Source organism: Myotis davidii, unplaced genomic scaffold (genome assembly GCF_000327345.1).
Source record: "Myotis davidii unplaced genomic scaffold, ASM32734v1 scaffold900, whole genome shotgun sequence".
In the NCBI taxonomy this organism is placed as follows: domain Eukaryota; kingdom Metazoa; phylum Chordata; class Mammalia; order Chiroptera; family Vespertilionidae; genus Myotis; species Myotis davidii.
Genome location: NW_006295185.1, coordinates 2,014,093 through 2,041,632, shown reverse-complemented (window position 1 = coordinate 2,041,632; position 27,540 = coordinate 2,014,093). Strand labels below are relative to the sequence as shown.

General features: G+C 35.3%; 1 protein-coding gene across 1 annotated transcript in view; it reads left to right on the top strand.

Moving 5' to 3' along the window:
- The window catches only part of MBNL3 (muscleblind like splicing regulator 3), a 66,612-nt gene that overhangs the window by 21,652 nt on the left and 17,420 nt on the right, over positions 1–27,540 (top strand). The window contains exons 2-3 of the mRNA XM_006769892.2: positions 16,256–16,420; positions 27,483–27,539. Coding sequence (XP_006769955.1) covers positions 16,256–16,420; positions 27,483–27,539 — 222 coding nt within the window. The remainder of the gene's footprint in view (positions 1–16,255; positions 16,421–27,482; position 27,540) is intronic.

The window sequence follows — 27,540 nt, the reverse complement described above, 5'->3', positions numbered from 1 at the left end:
TGATATCGGAGATGTGGAATTAAGATATAAAAGAAACATAACACTTAGATTATCAGTAACTTAAGAAAATGCTTAATAAACAGCTAAATCCATTGGTGGATAGGACGGTATTCCCATAGAGCAGAGGTTCTCAAAATGGTTAGCAGACTAGCAGCACCAACTCTACCTGGGAACTTGTTAGAAATGTCAATTTTCTGGTCCCACCCCAGAACATCTGAATCAGAAACTCTGGGGGTGGGTCTGAGAGTCTGTGTTTTAAGAAGCATTCATGGTTATTCTGATGAACACTAAAGTTTGAAAATCATTGGTTTAGAGAAAACCATGCCTATCCAGGAGAATATCAACTAAAGAGAATATTTCACAGTTTCAGAATTCTCAGCAGTCGGTCTCTCAATGCTTCTTCCTTTTCCTCACTTTTCAGATGGCCTTATTCTTGGGTTATTGTCTATGTTCTGCTATGGTAGAATGAAGATTGTTATGTTTCTCCCCCCAAACAATACCACAATGCTTATTAGCTAATATGGCTTAATTACAGATAAGGCTCGGAAACATGTTGCACAAAAGACAGCAGTTTAATTCTTTTTAACCCAATATTTATCAAAATTCTTTGAGCACAGAACCCTATTTTTGTGGAGCATATAGAAACTTCTCATAAAACATTACAATACAGATAATTGGGCAAAATAACATCAGTGTCCAAATGTATGAAACAAACAAAAAAAACATTTTCCTATTATAACCCTTTGGAGACATTAGTGACTTTTTTAATAACCCAAGAGCTCTATTGTAGGTGTTCTAAGCTGCTATAAGTGGACTTTCATAATTTTATATGCAGTCAGTGTGGGTACATAAAAGTGTGTGTGTGTGTATTTGTATATTTATAATATTTATTAGTTCTAATGTATATATTTATAATGTTATATATTAGTTTTTATCAATAGAAATATGTGTATGTACATATATATCACATATTCAAACATATTTCACATTTATATGAGTCAATATTGGCTTCTAAGATGTTGGTATAATTAGATAAAAATTTTAAAAAAGGAAAAATTAGTTCAAAAACTTATAAACCATCTTATAATGAAGTTCAATTTTAATATTTCACCAATTTATATAAATAATATTTAAAATCTCTTTGCTATAATTAATTACTTGTTAGTATTTTAAGCACCATTAACATCTTCTCTTATTGTCTATTATTTGTTTGACTTTATCCTCCTAATTTACCAGGAAAAATGACTTGCCCGATTTCTTTCTATCATTTTAATATTGTAAATAAAATATAACAGCAGTTTGGCAAAGTAAAACATTTAAAATGTACCAACCAAAAAGTGTGTTGTTCCAAACCTTTTTATAAAATAGAAATTACTTTAAATGTTTAGTCATTATGTTTCTAAAGTGAATTTTCATTATGAGAGAACTTAAAGTAAGAAGCTTGTGATGGTAGACATGTGTCTCTTGATTAGATAAACGGGTCTCCCTAAGTAAGCACTGGCTCATTGCCAGTTGAAAAGGGAGCAATAATTCTTTTATCTTTTCAGTTATTTGCAAGGATAAGATTAAAGCCTGAATCGGCTTTTTTATCCTCTGCTATTTCACCTATCATACCACTGAGCTGTGGGAGCAACAACTGTTTAACAATATCCAGTTCTAAGAAGGGAAGTGTCCTTGGCTCTTTAACATTGTATATAAGTTCCCCCTCTAGGCACATGATAATTCACATTACTCACAATATCAGGAATTTCTCATATATAATGCATTACTTTTGTGGAGAGGTAAAGTGGTAAAACATAGTTTACAATCTGTCATGTTTTAATACTTAATTCATAGCAACAATTTTAGCTCTTTTTAAAAGAATTAATAAAGAGAAATAGGTATAATATTTTGTACTGATTTTATTTTCAAAACATACTAAATTTCCCTTTTTATTTGTTCAAAGTACCTCTGAAATATTTAGGGGCTGAAATTATTCCTAGAAAAACTGATGAACAGAATTGGAAAATAACTTAGCCATGATCTAAAGGTAATCAGAATCCAAGGCACTTAAATCCAGTCTTGCACTCTTTCTAATACAATCCTGAAGTCAAAGTATGAATAGCCTGTAACCTGATTCTAAACAGTTGATTCATTTCAACACTGGATTTGTTATTATTGTTATTTTCCCTATCACATTGTCTTTAAAAGTATAAGTACACTTTTGAGTTCTACATGCCCAATTGTCCAGACACTTATAAAATCCAGGTTTCCAACTATCCTCAGCAAGTATCTATAACACTTTGTTTTTAAAAAGCTGTGGGAAAACCTGAATGATAAATTATATTGAATGGAATTGATGTGTTTATATTATTAAAATGTTTACCTGATGTATCCAGGTATTGATTTGTATTTGAAATCTTTAGATTTATATACTTACCTCCAAATAAATTTGCAATATAGAAAAGAAAATGAACGTAACTCTTGTTCATATCCTACTTTTTAAGTACTGAAAAAGTCAAACCCTAGTTCCCAGGCCTGCAAATCATCCTACTTTGCACCATCTCAAAGTATGTACAGTCTCTGGTCATTTAAATCAAATCTCCACTACTACTGAGCTTTTGTCGTGTAGTCTTTTGTGAGGTTGTGTGTGTAGTGTATGTGAATTCTTATTTGCCTGTGCTCTTAGTGAAATGAAATGCTTGAGAAGAACACTCCATACTATTATGTGATACAGTTCATCTCTTGTCATTGTTTTCTCTCTGCTTTGTGATAGTGTGAAGCTATAGCACTCAAGACATTTGAGGTCTGAGTAAATCTTCCAAATGGCACTACTGTTTTTAAGAGTCTTTTTTAGCAAGGTAATAGAATCACAAAATGTACACAACCATTTTAATGAGTTCCACTTCCATCTGTTCTCTATGTCCATCAGGTATTGCTGGACTGTTCTTTTGTCAGGTCATGGTTGTTTGTGTTTCAACTCTCATAACCCAACTCCTGATAGTATGACAATGCTTCTCCCAAACCAACTGGCAAAATTCTATTGTGCAAACAGTTATAAAAAGCTGCGCTAAGAGAGGACAGGTTTGTACTAATTGTTCTGCTTCAGTAAGGATGAAAGTCTTAATACATATAAAGCACTTTGAACAGTGTCCAGCACATGGCAATACACAATAAAGTTACCTGTAATTATTCAGGTGTATGTGCCATAAAGAAAAAAGGACATTCAGTTACCTTGTCTTACCTGTTTTCAAGTCACCCAAGATCCCTAGATACTTAACAAAACATTTCATTTTTCATAAATGTATCTTAAATAACTTCTGGACATACCTAACAGCCAGTTAATATGAAATAATCTGAGAGGGAAACTAGTGGCCCAGACAGTAGAAATATTTGAACTAGCTCATTCCTCAGTTTAGTTAATGTCAAAGTATTATGAGGTAATTGTGTACTGGTTAGGAATGTGAGCTCCAGGTCCAGAGCACCTCAGTTCCAATCCCTCCTCTGCTACATTAGATTTGTCAGCTTGCCTGTGTTTCTTTAATTCTCTGTGTCTCAGTTCCTCAGTAAAACACTGTCCACCTAAGGTTGTTTATTGTGAAAATTAAATGAGGTAATGCAAATAAGGCACTTTGATCAGTGCCTAGCACATGATAAATACATAATAAAGTCAGTTGCTATTACTGAAGTGGGTGTGGTGTGGTAAAAAGGGGAAACCATTTCACAAAGTTATATAAGGTCCTTAAAGGGGTTTTGTCATTATGACCACTTTCAAGATATTAATGGAAAATATAATCTTATGGAGGCCTCAACCTGGTCTTTAAATATGTGTCAGCAATTGTCACATGCCAAGTACATGTGCTAAAACTGTATATACAATTATTCTCCAGCACACTCATAAATGGTAAGAATTAGTTCACTTCCAAAGGTCATTTGACCTTACATACTAGAGTCTAGTATATAAAGTCAATGTAAAACATGAAACAAAATAAAATAAATTACATTCTCCAGTTATATTTAGTAGAAAAATAACTGGAAAAGATTGGCACAGTGATTTTTATACTATCCAGTTTATTTCATTGTGTCACTTTATAAAATACTAGAGGCCTGGTGCACGAATTCATGCACCAGTGGGGTCCCTTGGCCTGGCCTGCAGGATCAGGCTAAAACTGGCTCTCCAACATCCCCTGAGGGGTCCCAGATTTCGAGAGAGCACAGGCCATGCTGAGGGACCCAAACGGTGCATGATCAGGGGCTGGGGAGGGATGCGGGAGGTTGGCCAGCTGGGGAGGGACTGTGGGAAGCCTCTAGGGTGTGTCTGGCCCATCTTGCTCAATCCTGATCGGCCGGACCCCAGCAGCAAGCTAACCTACTGGCCGGAGTGTCTGCCCATTGGTGGTCAGTGCACATCACAGTGAGCAGTTGAGCAGGCTTAGCGTATCATTAGCATATTATTACACTTTGATTGGTTGAATGGCCAACAAGATGACTGGACACTTGGCATATTAAGCTTTTATTATATAGGATTTTTTTTCTAGAATTAAATTTCATTTGCCTTATATAAAAGACATAAATGGACACATTTTATTTTTCAAAAAGATGTTTTCTGAGGTTTCCTAATTTTCAGGGAAGGCAAATGAAGCTAGAATAAATCTGTTTTATTTTATTTTTTCCTCACTAAAATAAGGAGTCTACCAATCAAAAGGCACCAATTAGACTATCACTATGACCCTTGATACTTTTTTTTGGTTGATATAGAGGGTATGTTTTCAAAGAACACAACATCTCTACAAGTGCACTATTCTCCCAATAACTTTTGTTCCAACTGTTGAAACTGACTTGAGGAGTTCAAATGGACAGATTTTAAAATTACTAATTAACTTTTTCCTGTTCTTTGCTTTGCTTTATTTTTTTCCTTGTTTTAGATTTGGAGATAGGCATTCTCTGGTAGAGATCATATTTCATATTCTTCTCTGTAAAGATATGAGACTTTATGGTTGAGGGATTGATTTATTTTAAAACATGAAACCTCCACTTATCATTTTATCTTCTTTAAACTAACCCCATTTCTAGTCACATTGTTTGTGGATAGCCTTGTTTAAGTTCTTTAAATACCAGGAACAGTTTCATCATCATCAAATATTAACTTCTCACTGAAAGCAGGTGAGCTTAACAAGGTTACTATTTGCTAAGTTAGACTGAGACAGGATAATATCAAAATACATATATTTTTAAAAGTAATCTCAGTACTTTTATCTAGAACTTTGTCAGTTCTGTTCAAATCCCTGAAACACATCCTGGGTGAAACTTAATATACTTGGTAGATATTCAGGACAGGCAGAATAGATCTTTATTTTTAAAAGAAAAAGAATTTGTATCAGTAAATTGCTCTTCTTATGTCTGGAGAACAAAACAAACAGTAAGTTGGCCTAATTTTCAGATGCTTTTAAAAAGACTCCCTGGGCTAAAAACACCACTTAACTTTATTTAAATACACAATGCATTTGGAGTTTTGAGCCTTTTCTTTTTTTGGGAGGTTGGGGGGGGGGGGAAGATAGGGATATTTGTCCGATACTCTAAAATGCCTACATTTTTTATGACAAATTAGCACAAAGATTTCAGTAAGACTTTTGGTAATAAAAATATCTTATCATTAACAAAATGTAGATGTAGTCTGTGCCTCAAAATATTTTAATGGCAGTCCATGTCACCAAGTAAAACTTTCTGCTTAGAAATTGTATATTTGGTGTCGGGTAGGAATATGAGGAAAATGCTTATTTTAAAGTGCTCTGTTTGGGGTTTGAAACATGATTTCACACTTACGAATTTAGCCAGATCCGATAAACAGCCATTTTTATATCCTGCTTTTAAATTTCTTTATCTGGAAGAAGATTTATGTTTAGCAAAGGAGGGACTGATTTTCATCTTTGTGCCTCTAATTTAAAAATGCAGAGGTAAATCAATAACTATATCTGCCCTTTATATAACCTCTGGGAGGAGGGTTACATGTCTGGCTATAGAGTTGTAATTACTTAATTTATTATTAGCAGCATACTGAGATCTGCAAAGATAAATTGTTTAAATATGAAAAAATAATCATTGCATTTCTCACCTTATACTCTCCTCCTTATAAGTTTATACCCTCCTCCTTATAACTTTATTTTTATAGAGACAGGAAATTTAATTTTGCCAAGTGGAAACCCCAAGGTTTAAGATGAGTGCAAAGTTAAGACCCTTAGGAATTGAGGGGATTGCCAAATACATTCTTACTTCCCAAGTTTTAGTGCAGTTAGAACTCACTTGAGACCCTTAAGTCATGGAAAACCTAAGCTAACTGGCATGGGTTCAAGGGACAGAAGTTAGATTGTAGGAAATCCAGCTAGACAGATAAGACTCAAAGTTGAAACTTCAGAAGTTGCCTAAGAAACATTCAAATAAAAGAAGAAAGCTCCAGCAGTCATATGGAAATATCTGACAAAACTTACAGTTTTGGCAAGGGGTGTTGGGAAGATAACTGTGGGATCTGCCTTTGTAGCAATTATAGGCAAACTCTCCATTTTGTTAACTTTTGAGAAATCAAGTAGGCAGATCATCTAATAACGTTTTGTTACAAAGTTGATGGGGAGGCGGGTGGGAAACTGATTCCTCGCCAGCGCCACTATCTCTGTGGAGTTAGCATGTTTTCCCCATGTCTCTGTGGCTATTCTTTGGGTCCTCTGGTTTCCTTCACATCCCAAAGATGTACATGTGAGGTGAATTGGGGGAAATGGGGTATCTAAATTGTCCCAGTCTGAGTGAGTGGAGAGTGTTAGTGCCCCTGTGATAGAAGGGTGTCCTGTCCAGGGTGAGTCCCACCTTGTGCCCAGAGCTTCTGGGAGAGGATCTGGCCACCCACAACCTTGAACTAAAATAAGTGGGCGGGAAAACAATTCCCTTACTTGTTTTGATTCATCTTTCTTATATGTATGTATAGCCCCATTTATGTCCATGTTTAGTATTAGAAGTGTTTTGGGGTTTTTATTTAGAAGTTTGATGATGTTTTTGTGACCAGAAATATGCCATAGGAAAAGAACTCGTGTTTATATAAATTAGCCTCTGATAAAATTGGTTTCCTTATACGTCATTTCACTTAAAGGTTCCGTTTCCAAGAACCTATTGACAATGTTAAGTGAGAACTTACTGTAGAAGCAAAAATATTAAGTGCCATTTCAATGGAAGATCGAGTTCTTTGGAGTTCACTATATTTTCTTATTTAGGAGAGAAAGAGAAGTTAAAAATATGAAGGAACACTAACTTGACTCATAAAATGCCACAAGGTTTGGTATGAGTTTGAGTAGGAGGGAATTGAATTAGATCAGTATTTTTATGAAGATACTTTAATGAGATATGTTAAAAGGTGGTAAAAAGAGGAATGAATGTCTCGGTTGGAGCGTCATCCCGTACACCAAAAGGTTGTATGTTCGATTCTGGGTCAGGTAACATACCTAGGTTGTGGGTTCAAACCTGTTCAGGGAGCGTACGGAAAGCAACCGATCGATATTTCTCTCTGACATCAATGTTTCTCTCTCCCTTCCTCTCTCCCTAAAATCAGTAAATCCTTTAGTGAGGGTAAAAGAAGAAAAGAGGGATGGTTTGTGTGATTAAACTATGTTGGGAAATGCTGAGTTAACAAAAGTAAGCAGGTTTCTTTACTGTAGGACATATGAGAGAGAACCTTTACTATGCTCTGGTGTGATATCAGACTATAAGAGAGGGATATAGTTTGCCATTTCTTATAAGTATTTAACCAGGAAACTCAGTTTTTGAGGCTTATTGGGAATAGAGGTCTGTGGTACACACTCTGGCAAATGCTGGACTAAATGATCTCTAAGAGCCTTTCCAGCTTTACTATTTAATATTTCTTTGACCTATTGTCTACTATCATATAAACTTCCTCAGTTAAGTACCATTTCATTCTTTCTGATAGAACTAATTCTGAATCTTTAATAATTCCAAAAGAGAAGTTTGCATTCTTCATAAATAAAAAATAATTTCAGGATTATGACTAGAAACTGATTCTGAAATGTCCAAAATTGCCACTTTTGTGATATATATATATTCTGTAATGTGGAGCTAGTATAGATTGCCATTTTTCCTGAGTATATTATTTTGCTCATTAGAATTAACCATGCCCCCCTGCTTCTCTCTGTCTTTTAATATGCACAATCAAGGGTTGACTGGAAAAAATATGCACATAGTGGCTATTCATTGTCATTTTTACATGTTTTGAATAAGTATCTGCATAGATCTTATATGTGCATAGAGAAACATAATGCTTAAGCAGTCATTTTCCTGGGCTTCAATAGATGACTGTTGCTTGAATTTGAGTATTCCACAGACAGAGCTGAAGAAAAAAAAATGTTAATCTGCCCTCCTCACCCCCAGACACATATGTAAAAACCTTAAAAACATAAAAGCCTACTTTTCCTGTAATAATTCATATATTTCAAACTTTTCTATAAATTTAGAGTCAGTAGTTAGGCGTTGTGGTCACTCACCATGCCTGTCTTATCCTAACCTAAAGGAGGAGCTCTGGGCAGGCATCAAAGTCATTTGAATATACACTTGCACCACTGTGGGTGGGAAAGCTGAGTGGCTGACAGGATTGGGAGGGAGCCCTGTGAAGCTTTTTGTGGGAGGAGCCATGGAATAAAAAACTGCTTTCCCCAACAGTCTACTTCCTTAAATTCCTTGTGGCTGGTCAGGTAAGCTGGGACTGAGAGTGCCTTCTGGTTTGCTCTGGGCAACTGAAGGCCAAGTAGAACCCAGACTGATTCCATGGAGAGGGCTGCTTACAACTTTAAGGTAAAGGGGGTAAATTGAGTTTTAGAGAATTTGACTCTATTTAGCTCAACTCACCAGGGTAGAAGGAAAAATAAGGAGAGGGTTGATAGATAATATATTGTATTAAGCATACTTGCACTAAAAAGTTATTTGTTTATCTGAAATTCAAATTTGATCGGGAGTCCTGTATTTTCATTTGATAAATTTGGCAACCCTTGATAGGATTCTAATCGGAAGCCCTAGCTGGGAAGAAAGGGTGCAAGTAGCTGGTGTCCTCTTTGTCCTTGTTCTAAATCGCTGTGGTAGGTGACTGGATGGGGTGTGCAGGAAAGAGAAGTGAGGGAACCCTATGGGCAGGAGATTTGACTGACTCTTGGTCAAGATACCCTTTTATGTTATTTCATAACAAATTCTATGTAGTAAGTGAATTTTGAAGTTGCATGATTTTATGTGTATTTTATTTCTTAGAGTAACACATTGAATGTCACGATTTTTCTTTCCTTTTTTTTTGCTATATTTTAATGACATTTTATGTTTGCTGCCATCAACTACTTTAAAGACAACTTCCATGAATATTTAGCATCAGAAATGCCTTCTGACTTTTGGTAACTTAATACAAGTGTAATTCAATTGTCTCTGGGTTTTAATTTGATTCTGGCTGGCTATTTGGAAACAGATGATGCATTCTTGGGGAGCTTATTATTGAACAGATATTCAGTTAATATTTTTTCTAAAGTGATTGAAGGTGTTTTATTAAATTAGGGGAAATTGGGGAGGGGCAGGAAGCATATATGGGGTATTGGTGAGGCAGGCTTGGTTTCACTGTGAACAGCAACTATGATATTTATTTATTTGCCCTTCAAAAATTTCAGTGAAAATTTTAAGGTCATGATTATTTGAAAATAAATGTTTGATGTGAATGCAGCTGGATATGTGTCTTGAAGTACAGGGGGATATATTTCTTTTAAGAAGTCAGTATATGCAATAGAGATACACAAGGAGGCCCCACCTATGTGATTATCCCCAAACCAGGTATTCCACCTTTGTCCAATAGCTTATGGGAATTTGACTTGCAACTTGTTCAGAGAAATGTGGGGTGGAAGTGGAGCAGTTTGAGAAGGCAGTTTATTCTAAACCAACCCTGGACTTTCAGTGATCCCCCTAGGCAGGCCCAGATGCTCTTTAACTATGAATCTTTGGTAGGTTCCTTTATTCAGCTTTGTGGGGTCCTGTTTCCTGGGGGTTCCGGTGACCACAGACCCCTGCAATTAGACCAGAGTTGGTGTCTGTATACTTTGTGGATTCTTGACATTTCTGGTTCAGTTAACTGAATTACCAGAATTTTCCAGCCATATGGTCACATACATCTCTGAGTATATATTCATTGCAAAAAAGATATAAATTAGTTATTTTCTGGGGCTGCATAGGATAACGGTTCATTTGGAACAGACAACCAGGAACAACCTTGGTCGTGTGTTGGCTATGATTCTCCTTTTGGAGCAAGATAAAAGAACTGATTAAAGGAAATAGTAAGAGAAAGAATTAGGCTTCTAAGGAAGACTTACTGTAAGGCCTTGTAAGATTATTTTTACAAAGTTTATTCATTCAATCAGCAAACTTTTATGGAGTGGTCACTATTAACCAGGCACAGAAACATTCCTGGAGATTCAAAGATGAGGAAGATATAGTCCTGCCTTTAGATAAGCTCAAAGTCTAATGGGGAGATAGGCATGCAAACAATTTATCACAGTGTACACAGTGATAAGTACAACCATAAAACTGAGTACAAGGTGCAGCTGGAGTCACAAAAGAGGGAGAGATAAATAGCAATGGGGGTGGGGAGATGGGCTTGGGAAAACTTTTACAGAGGAAGAGTCATTTGAACAGAAAATCCATATTGGGTAGTGAGAATCTGAAAACTTGGCTTCTGTCCTTACTGTGCTGCTTGCTAATTAAGACAAGCCACCTCATCTCTTTCTCCGTAAGATAAAGGTGCACAAGATGTTCTGTAAAATCTGTTTCAGCCCTAAATGTTGCAATTCTGGTAAACAAGTTATCTTAGTGGGCTATTTCAGAACAATGGTGTGATTGTTGAGCCTATTATTCCCTTCATCTTTTGGAGGTCACAATTTGAAAGCTTTCTTGAGACAGATAGGGAAGAAAATTATTCTGCCCTTCTCCCAGCTTCTTACATATTCAAACTTGGTTTCTGGTTTGCTCCAAAGTCATTGCCCTGTATATGTATATCAGTGCTGACTACAGTGGAGGGAGTGTGTACTTGGCTCGCCCTCTCTATGGGGTCTACGTTTAGCCTCATTAATTTTGCCTTCAATATATACAGGAAATGGTTTATTATAGGCTTAAAAAATTCTTGTCTGCATCTCAAATTTAAATTAAAACTTGTATGTTAGATTTTAAGAATGCTCTTTGTGCATATATATCAATATTCATAGATGGTAAAATATTGGAGGAGGAAATAATACCGATTATATTTATTTTTATAAAGACAGAACTCTAAAAAGAAGTAGGGAATTTGCCATTCTCACGCTGACATCTGGCTGATAGTTTATGTTGATGTGACTCACTTTTAGTTCTTTCTGATTGTCCCTAGCCTTTAACAGGTCTGTGATGGTTGTAAGAACCCAGCAACCTAGTATGTATGATTTGTAATTTCAAAATTACAAATTTGGCTTCCTCTGAGAGGCCATGTCTATGCATATAAGTAGTTTTCAGTGGGTTAATATAAAATCAATAGGATTCCTTCTTTTCATAGATGATCACTTAAATGGGATAACTTTTTTTTTCATAGAACAAATCATCTGTTTGTTGCCTTCATTTAACACTTAACCCTTAACACTTGGTAGTCTCGCAGAGCAGTAAGATATCTCTGAAAATGTAATCGAGTTACTGTATTTGAGAGGACTTCCCCCTATAATTCCAAATGTATTTGAAAAAGCAAGTCATTTTTGCAAACAGCTGCTTCTGTTAAGAAATTAATTGACAAAGTGTCATTTTCAGCTTCATAAGGTCCTCTTCTTATTCTGAGAGAACTTTCTGTCAGGAACATAAAAAGTACATTTCTCAGGATTTTTCTACCACCGAGTATATGGAAAACCTTATATCTGACGGAATCTCCTAGTTCCCAAGACTTAGGGGGGATTTGAATCTCTACAATGCTACCTTTTTTTCTCTCAGTCAAAGGCTTTGACTGCATTTGTGAAAAGCTTAAAGATAAGAAAGGGAACTAGATTGAATTTTGGAAGTTTTATAAATGCTTTTCAACTTTTCCTTTGTCATCAACTTTTTTGATGCAGACATATTTTGGAAATTTCATTGGCAATTTTCTCCCCCTGCTGCTTTCTGGATGTATTTTCAAAAAGAGTAGATAAGAGAAGGAAGCTGGGAGATTCACAGGCGTAGTAGCACTTATTTCAGCAGAGAATCACTTTCCTATTTAATCACTTTGCTATTTTCTTAACTCAGTTACATAGTCTAGATGACAATGGTTTGTTTTTAAGGCCAAATGAAGTGGAAAAAGTGAAACTGAGGCTAGCATAGATGTTTTCGCTCTAATATTTTCAATACTTTAAAAAATTATGTGTGTATATGCAGGGGAAGAAGAAAAAGAGCTGCATGGCTTGACAGTTCTTTGCTGCTGTTTTTAGTATGTAGTCAGCTCTGCCAGTGGATGGTGACTGTCATAGATACAAAATTTGTAATCCTTTATGACATGGTCCAATATTTTGAACTGAGCACATGGCAGTTCTGAACTTCTTGGCCTTCTAGAGGACATGGGACACTATTGATTTGGCTTGGGAAACCTGAGGTGTGATTTATTTTCAGACTAAGGATCATTGTGGGCTGTTATAGACCCAGTGTGAGAGGGTATCTTGTGGCCCATCCAAAGTGCTTAGCTGGCCTAAGGACAACATTAGAATCTTTCTTTAAAAAATAATTCTCACCCAAGGATATTTTTCCATTGATTTTTAGAGAGAGTGGAAGGGAGGGGGAGAGACAGAGAGAGAAACATCTCTTGAAAGAGACACATCAATTGGTTGCCTCCCGCACATGTGCCCCCAACCAGGGCTGGGGATCAGCTTGCATCGAAGTGCACAACCGAGGTATATGCCCTTGACTGGAGTCAAACTTGGGACTCTTCAGTCTGCAGGCCAACACTCTATCCACTGAGCCAAACTGGCTCGGGCAACATTGGAACCTTTTTGTTCATAGGCATTTATTTCCCAAAGGACAAAAACAGTAGGTGATTATATATTGTGCTGGGCAGTTCTTTCCCTGCCTTTACCCCACCCCATTCATTCACGCTTACCAAAAAGCCTAATTCCCTACAAGGACTAAAGCAAATGTTAGCCAATGTCAAAAAACTTTGCCCTCCCTCCCTCCAAACTCCAATTAAAATTTTTTGGTGTATAATTAAGTCTGGCCTTTTGAAGACTGAATACTATACAGAGGAGATTTATTATCCTGAGTTCTAAAGTTGTTTTGAAAAAAAAAACTGAAGGACCTTGGTTTTCTTTTTGAAATATTGTGTTTCACAGATAACATTCATAAGATTATTTGGTCTTCTCATTTACTGTTTGGGTAGAAAATGCAGATATTTTTGTTCTTTATAAGCTTTCTTTAACATAAGCAACAGTTTCTGATAAGGTACTATTGCTCTGCATCTGCATTTTATAAAGTTAAATTATGGATTCTGTCATTAAAAAGAGAATAGTTTATAAATCAAGTAAGATTTCATAAGTAAGTTTTTAAAAAAATATCATGCTGCCTTATATTCCATAGTTCAGTTTTAAAACCCAACTTGATGTAATGTTTAAAGAGTAATTCTTTTTCTATTTCTATATACAGTTTTGCTTTGTGAAAAAAATGTCATTAGTTTCCCAGGAAAAAAGCTTAAGAAAAGCTATTATATGTAAAGGAACATTATATAAAAACACAAATGCAGGTAGTAATTCTTTATCTGAAGATTGGTAGGACATGTGCCAAATACCCCCTGTTTTCTCCCTCCTTTCCTTCCTATCCTGTCTCTGATTGTATTCAATGTAAATCATGTTAAAACTCTAAATTGTAACAAAAGTCAAACTCCTAATTATTTCTTTCCCCTTAAAAAAAAAAGATCGCTTGTTTGGAATTTCTGAAAATATGAGACAGTCCTCATTATACAGCTTTTTTTTTGGGGGGGGTACAAATTGTGTTCTGTGTAAATGTCTATGGTTGTGTTTGCCACTTGTCTGGGAAAGCTACCAGGGTGGGTTTACAATTCTAAGGCAATCCTGCTCGGCAAGTGCCTAATTTCTTTTTTCATGGCTTGTTATGTAACTGTCCGAAAGTGTGAGGATTTGAGTAAGGGTCCTAAATGTGAGTATGCAGGTAAAGAGAAAATAGTCTAATGGGAAGAAAGGCCAGGAGTAAGTTATTTAGATCTGGTTAGGGGGCAGGATTTCCGAATACCGCTGCAATTAGTAATAAAAAGAACTGAAATTCAGAGGAGGAGTCAGAGAGATAGAGATTTAAGATCTGAGCAATTACTGTGATATATGAAATTTCACAAGAATTTCATTCCCCAAGGGAAGAGAGAGTAGAGAGGAGAGCAAATGATTTAGGACCAAACTTTGGGGAAATATTTAATGTTAGGGTGTAAGAAGCAAAAGAGAAATGCTGAAGTATAAACTAACATGGTTGGCTGTGGAAGACACCAGTACCACTGCTCCCCAAGGCTAATTCTGAGCCAGATAATCTCAGTTATGCTGGGTTGAGACTGGAGAATCTAGGGACTAAAATCCTTTTGACTATCTCTGGTTTGGTGCAGGTTGTGGAAAGTGTAAAACAGAGGCTCATGGTATCTGTTGCAAGGCATATTAATGAGGGAGAAACTTCATTATTGTGATATTTAGTGCATATAAAAATTTATTACAGCCATAATATGTGCTGAAATTATATAGCTATTCTAGGGTACTTATGAATTTGGGAAGATTGGGTTAATACCATTCTCAACTCTTAACTACTAATAAATTTTCCTTTTCCAGGATTTGCAGAGAAATGTAAAGGTACATTGAAACTAAGATATTATTTGATTTTATAAATCACTTAATTTGATTGAAAATAAATTGATCAATGGGAGAAACAAAAGGGCAACCCTGACAGAAAACAATAGTTGAACCTCTAATTTCTCAAGCCACATTCTAAGTTGTACTCAGCTTCTTGCCAGAGAAGGTAAAATAATAGAGCCACCTCATCCCAGTGACATGATATTTAAAAGAGCAGCTGCAGTACATTTGGTTTTGCATCATATGTAGCTCTATAAAGTTTTGAAGGAGACAACTTGATTCTCAGGAAAATTATAGGAAGGCTTTAGAAACAAGATAACTAAATATGGAGAAGTGATTGTGAGAACCATTTAGAAATCATAAATAAGGAAAATTCATGGCATGTGTTCAAAACACTTGATGAACTAACTCAGTGATCGCGAACCTTTTGAGCTCGGCATGTCAGCATTTTGAAAAACCCTAACTTAACTCTGGCGCCGTGTCACATATAGAAATTTTTTGATATTTGCAACTATAGTCAAACAAAGACTTATATTTTTGATATTTATTTTATATATTTAAATGCCATTTAACAAAGAAAAATCAACCAAAAAATGAGTTCGCATGTCACCTCTGACACGCTTGTCATAGGTTCGCCATCACTGAACTAACTTATTTTCTCCTGGATCAAAACAAAAAAGTTGCCTTTTTTAATTCACCCATCTCTAGCATTTGTGGGGGTGAAAACTGCTTGCAGTTTTGCTTGCCTTAAACAAATTCTGGTGAACCCAGTAATCTAAATGAGAGAATCATTAGCTGCTTTAAATAATGCTCATGAGCTAACCACAACAGGTCATATTTGACAATGTAGTATCTGTCCAGTTTTGCTACCACATAGGAAATACCATATATAGTAGCCGGGTCAACATTTAGGCAACACTAAAGATGCTTGGTTCCACAGGACTGACATATTATTCTGTTTGGAAGTGCTTAAGCCATCAATAAAACATTCATATAGCTGTGGCTCCAAAATAAAATTTGGTCTCAATTATCCAAGTGATCTAGAGCCATTGTCTCTGGAACCTAAAGAACAACATGGCTACCAGGCATAGGGATTTATTCTATGATTAAAAGAATGTCAGTGGATTTCAAGATTTTTTCTCACATTGTACGGGTTCAGGGAAAAGAACTTTAGACTCTAAAATGTCCAGAAAAATGGATCTCAAATTTAGAAAATATATTTATGCGTATGTCATATATTTATATATATTCTTTCTCCACCCCTCAATTGAGGGACAATTTAACATTTTTCCCTTGGTTTTCTCATTGTTTGATACACTTTTGTTTTTCTAATCCATATCAGATTTTTAGAAAAATTCATGAAAATTACTCTAATTCTTCATTTTTAGGGTCGATGTGCTAGAGAGAATTGCAAGTACCTTCACCCTCCTCCACACTTAAAAACGCAGCTGGAAATTAATGGACGGAACAATCTGATTCAACAAAAGACTGCCGCAGCCATGTTTGCCCAGCAGATGCAGTTTATGCTCCAAAATGCTCAAATGTCATCACTTGTAAGTCACAGCATCGTCTTTAAAAATTGCATATGTGTACTTTTTTTTTAAAGGATATATATCTACATTGGAATAACCTTGCATGGCCTTTGAGAAGTTAGTTACAGAAGGATTTAGGACACAAGCTAATATATTAATTGACACCACAAAGCTGCCCTGCATGTGAAGGGAGCAATCAGGTGTGTTCAATTTAAAATCTGGGCTGTATTTAAACATGAATTCAGTTTATAGAAAAATATCAATAAAGGAACGGGCATTTTAAGATGAGGAGGAGGTTTGATTATTATTACATGATGTAAAACTGTGAATTCTATGATATTAAATTTAAACAGTTTTTGATGGTTTTATTGTTACTTTTTAGTAGACTTTTTATTTTAAAATAATTTTAAATTTAAAGAAAAGTCGCAAAGATAGTGCAAAAGGTTCCCAAATGATCTCTTACCCAGTTCCTCCCACTGTTAATATTTTCCCATGGTATTTTTGTCAAAACTAAGAAACTGACATTTACACATTACTGTTAACTAAACTCCAGACTTCATTCAGACATCATTCTTTCTGTTCCAGTGTCCAATCCAGGGTACCACAGTGCATTTATTGAATCTGTCCCCCTCTCTCCTCTGGTCTGTGACCATTTCTCAGTCTTTCCCTGTTTCCCATGACCTTGTCAGTCTTGAGGAATACTGGTCAGGTATTTGATGGTGGATTTAATTTGACCTAGCCACAGAGTTTTCCTTTGCAGAAATTAATAAGATTACGGTGTCATTCTAGACCAGTATGTACTATTTTTGTGGATCAGTGAGCTTAGATCCTTTAAAAGTAAAATTTTCCTATTGATAATTCATCTTGTTTTGCTACCTTAAAATATAAAGTTGCAGTTTGGTCTTTCAGGGGGAATTGAAAACTCCCTTTTCTACTGAATTTACCAGGTCTCAAATTTAGTTCAGTGATGTCTCATTCTAATTCTAGCCGCTCTACTTGTTTTAAACCATGAACAAGATACTAACTTGAAAGGTTTATGTTATCCTGTTAACTATTTCATCAGTGCTGATGAATGCTGAAAGATGTATATAGTATTTAGATACAATGAAAATGTGGGTGCAGAGAGCGGATTGACTATTCCATTATAAAGTTGATTCTCAGAATTAAAGGAGATATGTGTAGATAGGAGACCCCTTAAGTACTCCATATTTATAGACAGTGCACGAAACAGGTGGCAGGGGCATTGATGAGTCACTAAAATTTTGCACTATGATTCTCAATTCCCAGAACATCTAGACAAATTTAAGTAAAAATACATAGATTTCATGTTATATCAGTTTGCTATATATATATATATTTGTCTTGAAATTCATTGCTGATTAATTATGTTATAAATTAGTTCCCAGAAAGTCACCAGTGAGTTCCTCAGAGCTCCCCTCTGGCCTTCAGGATTACTTTACATGGTTGAACTCCTTCAGACTAGGCTTTCACGCACTGAAATATTTACATTTTTTCCTACTTCTAAAGTGGTAGGGAAGAGAAAATCTACTAGATACTGAGACAGGATAAACAAAGCCACAGAAGACTGAATGTGCTTGGTGAGTCCAGAAAATGTGAGTAGATGGGGAATAAGCCAAGGGAGTTTTTTCACCCACCCTTACTACTCTCAGCCTCTCTTGGGATGTCCCAATTTCAGACTGAACAAAGAATAGGAGCCAGATTTTATCACACACGTGGGCCCAGCCTTTTCTATAGAGTTGGAGTGTATATATTTTCACAAGTCAAGAGACAGCATCAGGGCAGCAATCAAACGCCTGTTTCAGGGAATCAGAGCAAGGCCTAGGCTAAAGTAGGGGTAGAGACAGAAGGCAGACTATTCATTTTCTATTCAGATTCTAGTAGAGTTTCTCCATTCCCAGTCTCAACCCTTTATGCATTATCGATCATGATGGCTCACACTGGGGAATAGGGGATGGCTTTTTTTAGAAACTAAGAGATACATTGAGTTTTCTGGCCTCTTGTGCCTTCTAATTTGATTCTTCTTGCTTTCAATAATAGAATACATTTGCCTTATTTCTTCAGTGAGGGTAATTTTAGATTTCAGGCTGTAGAACATGACTAATATGACTCACAGGAATACAATTTATTTTATAGCATATCACAAGATGTAGGTCATTCCTTATAAGACCCCAGGGAACAATTGGAAATTGTTTTTCTAAGTTGTGGATTATGTATTTAAAAATAGCTGTTGTGATGTCATAAACTGGTAAAAGGTTAATTTTTGCAGTTATTACTTATTAAAAAATTAACTCCACAATGGTTAATATGATCCTCTTTTGAGGTCTAGAAAGCTGCTTTGTAGGCATGTTGTAATTGAGCTAGTGACAATTTTAAATGACATTTACCATTGTGATTCAAAAGAAATGTTCTTTATTATGGATTTTTGATATAACTATAACAGTAACAAGATTTTAATTAATTTCTCTGGTACCTACTCTCCCTAAACAATCCTTGATCCCTTTTAACACCTACCATAATGTGATCATTTTTTCTAAAACAGTCACGTTTTGTTTAAATTTTCAATCCTGATGTTTGTATGGTTGTATATTAAGACCTACATGATATCATTGGCTTGAACTTCAGGTTTTCCCACAAAATATACTTTGATCTGTTTCTGAGATACCAGAAGAGCACACCTACTTTTGGAAAACTGAGTATGGTTTGCTTATTATAAGCCCTCAGATAAAGGGAATGTCAGCCTAAATGGGATGGTAGCTAGAGAACAGATTCTGTTCAGTGTGACCGAACAATGAATAAAAGCCACACCTAGTCAATTGGGATGGAATGCTTGCTGTAGCGGGCAACTTTATTCACTGTATTTAACGGGCCTGAATTTACATTTGCTAGTATAAATTTCCACCTCTGAAAGCGTTTGTTAGCCCTATGGAGGAAGTTGAGCAAGTGAGAGAAACCGTGTGACCCCTTAATATTTTTCAGTGTTGTTTAAGAGAATTTCTGATGTTCACAGCAAAAAATTATAAGTTTAAGAACTCACGTTGGCATCATTAGGGAGGCAAACTTGAGCACCGCACAAGAATTTTAGGAAAAGTAGACACACCGGATTACTCTCAAACAAAGCTAATGGTTTAAAATTTTAATTTCACAACTAAGAATTTTCATTACAGGGAGAAAGAAGTCTCTCTGCTGGATGCAATATATATAAGTATAAAGTGCACACGGTGTTATAAGGCTGTTAAAATATTTCTGGTTTAGACATTTCACATAATCTAGACCTGTCCATATCTAGTAAATTTCTTTAGTTTCTCTCTGAATGTGTTGATTCACATGGAGGCAGTTCCTTACACATAGGTAAACTTGACTCAGTCGAGTGTATTCACCTGATGATTTATACAGAGATTATTGCCTTGGCACATTTGGCTTACCATCCAGGTGTGCCAAATCTGCTCTGTTTATGCTTTTCATGGCTTGCATTCCTGTGGCCAGGTTACGGTGTCCCAAACCACAGAGGTTATAAGCATGGGTTTCATTCCAAGTTTTTCCTTCATTGCAGATAGAATCATCTGATGTCTGCTGGGATCCTCCCCACCTTTTAAAATGTTTTTTATAATTCTATTTATTAAGTACATGTATCATAAACAAGCTTATATGTTTATATGATGTTAATATAGTAAGAAAGGAAGGTTATGTGACACTTCAGAACCCAAAGGGGAAAGATAGGAAGTTCTAATAGATAGGAAGACGGGAGATATACTAATTAATAAGTAATATCATTATTTTTTTTTAAATTTTATTATTTATTACAAAGGATATTACATATGTGTCCATTTTTTTCCCCCGCCCAAGACAGTCCCCTAGCCTCCCCCATCCCCCAGTGTCTTATGTCCATTGGTTATGCTTATATTGTTAGACCCTAATATTTTTAATGTTTTCCTTCTTTTTAAAATGGGACCTATAAGGTATGTATCAGTATATGAAACTTTGGCTAAAACAGTTTTAATTAAGTTGAAAGAAAATTGCAAAATATTTATTTACTTTATAATTTTTGAAAGAGTTTAATGGTTAAATAATTTAGTAGTTTCTGACAAAAGGATAATATTTTTCACTCATCAAGGCACATTATACACTTTGCATTTTAGCATCAGAGTACATTTTTTCTAGTTCACATAAACTAATTTTATTGACTGAATTCTTTATATTCTCTCCCTATAGTAATGGCCCTTTTATTAAAAATTATCATGACCATTAGGAAGAAAGGTGACATCTGTAATGCTTTCAACAATAAAGATAAATTTACAATAAATAAAAAAATTATCATGAAAAAGGTAGCCAAGGTATTTTGTAAATTTTAAGGAAAAGGAAACTATGTCCATATTCCAGATTACTAGTCTTGTGTATTTTAATGGCAGTTCTTCAGTGGATTTCTCAGTTTACCCACTTGCAAAATGACAAGTACCTGTTTCATATGGATGTGGTGACATTGAATGCTTTGTAAAGTGATTTTTGCAAAATGTCCAAGTCAGTAGACTGTAAGGCTAATGTGTTCTTAATATAATTATGACTGCCATTATCATGTGAAGTTCCATAATGACAAGTTGACCAAATCACATCCCAGGAGTGGGTGGAGTAAAACCATACTATGAGCTCAAATTTCGTCTGGATTTCACTATGTTTTCTAAACTATTAGAGAAGATTTTATTTACAGATAGCAACTGAAGTCTAACATTATTTATTTGTTCAATAAAACATTTCCAGGGTTATACTTAACTTGAGGTTAGTGAAGGCTCAGGAGCCCTCACTTTCAAGGCCCTTGGAGAAACCCAAACAATATGTTTACAGTGGGTTTGTAAAATTTGCAAAATATATTTCTGTACAAACCTCCCCTCCCCAACTCTACTGAAAAACTTCAGGCCCTACACATCCTGGATTCACTCCTGATTGCAACTACTGGTCCAAAGTAGAGTAGTTATTCAGGTTCTTTCCCAAAGCTATATACACTGCTTCAAGCTCCTGTTATAGTAAAACAAAATAAATGACACCATCAGTGGGTTTGCTGCCTTCTGCCAAGTCTGTTAATTCATAATGAGAAATCCTTTTCCCAAAAATTAAGCAAAAATGCTACAATTTTGCAGACAAACAGAGGGAATTTGTACACGATATCTTTTATAGAGCCCAGTTTCTTTGGTAGTGATAAATCTCAAAATTCTCCCCTTATCCTACTTCATATTTTCCCATGGGATATATTAAACGTAATCTCCTCTCAGTACATTGTGTGTCCTTTTCCTCTGGGGCTGATTAGCTCAGTTGGTTAGAGTCTGGTGCTCATGAAACCACGTGAGTCTGTTAGCTTTCCTGTTCTTGATCACAGTCTAAGCTATAGTCAGCTACCTCAAAAGTGCTCTATGTTGATCACCAGTGAGATGAAGGTAGGAAGTTGGGAAACCTCTGTGTAAAGCTTTTTCCTTGACGGAAGATAAACAAAAAAACAACACTAACAATAAACAAAACCAAGGCTTGACAATTTCACCTATAGAGGATGATATTGTTTTCTTATCAAAGCCATCTCCTTGCTCAGATCTCCATCAGGAGACCTAGCATGAATCCTGTGGTTGCCACTGCACATGATACCAATCTTAAAGTTAAACGGGTCCCCCAAACATTCCTAATTTGCCTTAATATCCTGTAAGGATCTACTGAATATTTTAAACCCTTCTTTACCTAATCTCCTCTCTTAAACCATTCTGTGAATACCATAATATTAACAATTCACTACTTCCCTAGAACCACAAGTTTTGTGTTAAGAAGTTACATATTTTAGTCTATAGTATCATTAAGTTGTTTTTCTCAGAACTCTTCATTGAATACATTTGTGTACTTATGATTTATCCACTCCAATGTAAAAATGCATATATACATATGTGTGTATGTGTGCATCCATGCACATCCACACACATATATATATGAGTGTATAAAATACCCTGTGCTTCTCATATTTTTTGATCTAGCATTTCACATCTATATCAAAAGACAATTTGTGAAGGGCAATTTGTTTAGTCTCCCTCAGTAGAGAGGAGATGCATTTGTCCACTGATTTTGACCCTTGAGTGTTTCTTTTTGTACCGTAATTTTTAAATTGGATTTTCTAATTGGTAATCATAAAAGTAGTCAATGGCTTAGGAATCCCTTTTCACTCAATTCAGTAAATATTTATTGACAATCTACTCTGTGCCAAACATCTAAAAGGATAAGAGGTGGATAAAAAGATGATCTAGAAACAATCTCTACACTCTATGAAAGTATGACAATGGTAAGATGGTCAACTAATGTTTTTTTTTTTACCCCATTACTTTCTGATATATACCTAATCTTCTGTATTTTTATAGCTTTGGGCTTTTCTTTTTTTCTGTATATAGCTATCTTGCTATTACCATGCAAGGTTTTGTTTTGATTTGTGTTATTTTGGTGGTTGTTTGTTGAACTCCTGATCATTATAACCCTTGGCATCCATTTATCCTAGAGTTGCACTGAGATATTTACAGTCTCCAGCCTCCATGTGTTTTTTTGTTTGTTTGTTTTTTGCTTTTCTAAGATCTTGCCATTCCTCTCCTCAAAAAATCTATATTTAGTTTCATACCTTTTGTTTAAATTGAGTAGCCATTTGATTTTATAAAAATACTTTTCCTTTTCTAGTCGCATGCTAAAGTTAAGTGAATTGTCATTACTATTACATTGTGGCTCACCAACAAGTAATTTTTAGGTTAGTTCTTGTTCACTTCTTGGGAACAAAGTAAAAAATGCCTTGTCCATATAAGGAAGAAGTCATTTGCCCTCTTTCCAGATCCTTACCTCTAGTCATCTTTTGGTGATATGCTGATCTGTGTGTAAGTTCGCCGTTATAACTCCTGGCCTATTTTGTAGCTTGTCCTCCACCCAACACAGGCAGATCCAAATCAGGATTTGTCCTCTCTTGCATGCTATACTTTACACCTTTTATACCCACAATAATCTATTAATCCTTCACCTACCTGCCTACCTTCAATGCTTCCTCTTACTTAGAGACTTCTGTGACTAAAAAGGTCAGAAAATCCAGGTCTAGGTGAGAACAGCTATCTACTTTTGACCCTTGAACTTATTTTTTCCTTAGCGTTCTCTGGAGCCATAGCGACTTATTCATTAACAAGTATGATTAGTACATAAACACCACTATCTGCTTGTGTCTGTTTATAAAGTTAACTCTCAATTACCGAGGGACCAATTAACTATTGGAGGTTATGTGGGTCTCATGCTGTGCCTTTTGGCCACTCCAGTCTCTGCAAAAATTCACACACAGAGTGTGGAGATAACCAAGCAAATCTATGAGACCAAGATTATTCATTTGTGCTCCATGTGAACAGTTACTAAAGTCTGATAGAAACTAAAATTATACATTTCGATGTGCTTTGGGATAATCTAAGGATAGAAATATGCATGGTGATGCTGAAACAAGCTTCCTTTTGTACCATATAAATTCTTTTAAATGAGCAATAAAACTAAGGTATTATGGGTGCTAGTAAAAGTTAAGAGGACTATTTTTCTGGTATTAAAATCAAGTCAACAAATTATTACCAAATGTTTACCATCCCATAAAAGAAAATGTTTAGTCATCCACCTCTAAATAGGACCTCAGAGATGAAAGGCCTCAATTATTATATTCCTTTCTGGCCAGGATTAGCCAAAGTGACTTTGCATTCATCCAACAATCATTGTAACTGACCTCGGATATTGTTGAAACAACTACAAATAGATCTAGGCTGTTGGGGAGACACAAAGATTGATTTAGCATAATATTTACCATTTATTTCTTTATACTAGCTTGAGGAATAACCCATTTAAGAATTAAATCAATGTTTCTAAAGTGTATGTGTAAACTGGACATATATATTTGAGGCATAGTTTTTCATTGAATTATATTATTATTCAGTCGTGCTTCAAAATCCTTTGAAACCAATATGTGGTGACTCCTAAAATTTTGCCTGTATAGGATTACATCTGTCTTTGTCACTGAGTAGTTATTCTTCTATTAACAAGTAGTTAAGAATCCTAATTTTAGTGACAATTTAAAGGAACATTTCAGTGAATACTTCAGTATTGGTTTCTAAAGCCAAACGTTTTCAACTTCTAGAATCTTGCCAAAAAGTATTAAATTCACATCAATAGATTTATATATAATTAGTACTTTAATCCAGAAATTGATGGAGTGCTTTATTTTTGGGAATCCTCTAGAACGAGGGTCAACAAACTTTCCTGTAAATGACTAAATAGTAAAGATTTTAGGCTTTGTGGGACAATGGGCAAAGTTGAAGATATTATGTAGGCAAGAGAGAAAACAAGTATCCACAACTTTTTGTAATACAGATCTACTAATGAGCACAGTTGACTTTATTTGTGGACACTAAAATATGAATTTCAAATAATTTTCATGCATTATGAAATATTTTTATCTTTTACTTTTTTAACCATTTAAAAATGTAGGAACCATTGTTACCAACTTGGCCATACAAAAACAAGGCAGACATGTCCTTGAACTTCCGGAGATTGCATGCAGCTTTGATCTGACTCTCAGAGAAATCCAAGACTAAAAGACATTAGGGGGCATTGTTCTAGAGACAATTCACTGATTTTTAGGAGGCATTTCCTAAGGCCCTTAGAGTTTCTAGGGAATCTGTGGGAATTCCTACTCTAGGAGCTAATCCTGCCAGAGACAGTGAGGGTAAATAATTCTCTAGGTGATCTTTTATTCATAAAGTCAATTGTCTTCACCATTCTTGTTGGTTTTATAAAACTCAGAGAAAATTGAAAACCCACACCTCTGGTTTTAAGAGGAAAAGTCTTCTCATATTTTCAAATATTTAGAAAATAATTTAGGTTCAAATGAATATCTGAAACATATTTAAAGTCTCTAGAGTCTACTACTCTAGACTATTTCAGGCTATAAATAGAAATCGCATTCAATCTGCTAGGAACTTTTTTCTTTAAAACAAAGATTACCCCTTGGAACAGTTTATATTATTTCAAATGAAATTTAAGGCTGCAATGTAGGTATAAGCAGGATTAAATTTACTTACTAAAGCTGAATGTGCAAGCTTGCAGTTTTCTTGGCTTAATGGGGGTGGGGTGAGTGCTGTTACCCAAATCTGAACCCTTGAATGTTCAAATTCATGAAATGGAGTAGTTACCCTGGGACAGAGATGGTAGCGAGAAAACAGAAATGTCCATTTGAAAATAAGTAAAAACCTCAGGAGTTTCTGTAAGTAGAAGAATTGCTTCTTCTAATAACAGTGTTATTGAATGAAATTTGTACTCAAGGAGGAAATTATTATAAAACATAATACTCATTTGAAAACCTAAACATGGAACAGTGTAGTATGTGGTGAAAACCTAAACATTTTTAGCAAGCCCCTTGAACTTTTTAGGTAGACCTTTAATTAATTTACAGCTTATTTTCACAGTTTTTGAACTGTGGGGTATGTGACAAATTTAAGAAGGTTGAAATATAATCCAAAGAAAGCAGAAGTTAACCTAAAAAATTTCACCCTAAAAAGAAAGGAAAAGTTAAAGGAACTTCAGTGCTACTGTAAACAGGATGCATTGCTTCTATGTACATTAGGCTTAATTATTATTAATTGATCAGTATTTATTAGTCATTAATGGTGTTTTTAATCTGGAAAATCCACTCACAGGTACATCTTTCTTTTAATTCAATAGTTTTTAAAATGTAATAATGGTTCTTCTCAGTTCTTTAAAAGGCAAAAGCAAAAAGTATCTAGGAATAGGATAGTGACTTTAGTTAGAAATTTACTATGAGAGAAAAAAAGAAGTACAACAAAGCATACTATTGTGTGGTTCAAATATGGAGATTTTATAATGAGAGATTCTTGGTGATTTTGAGAAAATCATACATTATCAAATTGATAAAGTCTGCATTTTTGTGGAAGTATGCCTGGGTGGCTCTTTCCAAGAGATTTCTACCTTATTATAAAAGATGATATTGCATCAGCTAATTACTGGACCCTCATATCTTATTCAATAAAAAATGTGACATGTCTGTATAGCTTCTTCCATCATAGTACCTAGTTAGGCTGGATAAGCCCTTGGCTGACTGTCCACAAACTTTAAAAGCACCTTCCAGACTGTTCCATCATCTTTCCTGGTACCTGGTATTGCCCCTTTCCTTTTAAAACTCTTGTCCCCCAAGTCTTCTCTAATCACCCTAGTGAGTCTTACCAGTTTTCAGGGGGAAGGTTTTTTCCCATCCTTCCCAATGTCAAATTAGCTAATTTGGTAAACATCTAAGGTAGAGTGCTAATGCAGAAGTCCTTCCTTCCAAGTTAAGTGTGGTCTACAACTTCCTATTCATCTTGTATTTCGAATTATCCCTATTAATGTGATTTAGCAGAGGTTTTGGCACAGGTTGGTTGTCAGTGTAACAGTTTTATTATTCTTTTTTTAGTGAAAGAAATAACAAGAAAGTAAGAAAGAACACATGCTATCAGTAATACACAGTGGAACACTACAAGTTGCACAGCATGGCACTAACGACTTTATAGAGCAGTGGTTCTCAACCTGTGGGTCGCGACCTCTTTGGCGGTCGAACGACCCTTTCACAGGGGTCGTCTAAGACCATCCTGCATATCAGATATTTACATTACGATTCATAAAAGTAGCAGGCCGATGCTCTATCCATTGAGCCAAACCGGTCCGGGCAGGTGGCATGATTTTAAGGTAAAAAGGAAAGTGCTAAATAAAACACATTTGGAACAAAATCCATCAATGAGGTGAAATTTGGCTAACTCATGATTATTAAAATTATGTGACTCGTTTTATCAGTTTACCAATAAATTTGATACTCAAAGATATTTGTTGGTTTAAAATAACTCCTATATGAAATTAGTATAAGACTCAAAATAAATCTGAGAAAAAATGACAAATTGTTATATGCTTAGCCTTTCTAAAAGAATGCCTCCTTGTGTATTAATAGGAATAATCTGTTTAATTCTAACACTTTTTTTTTCTTTCAAACATACAGACTGCCTTTCCTGTGAATCCATCACTTGCAGCTAATCCTACCATGGCTTTCAATCCTT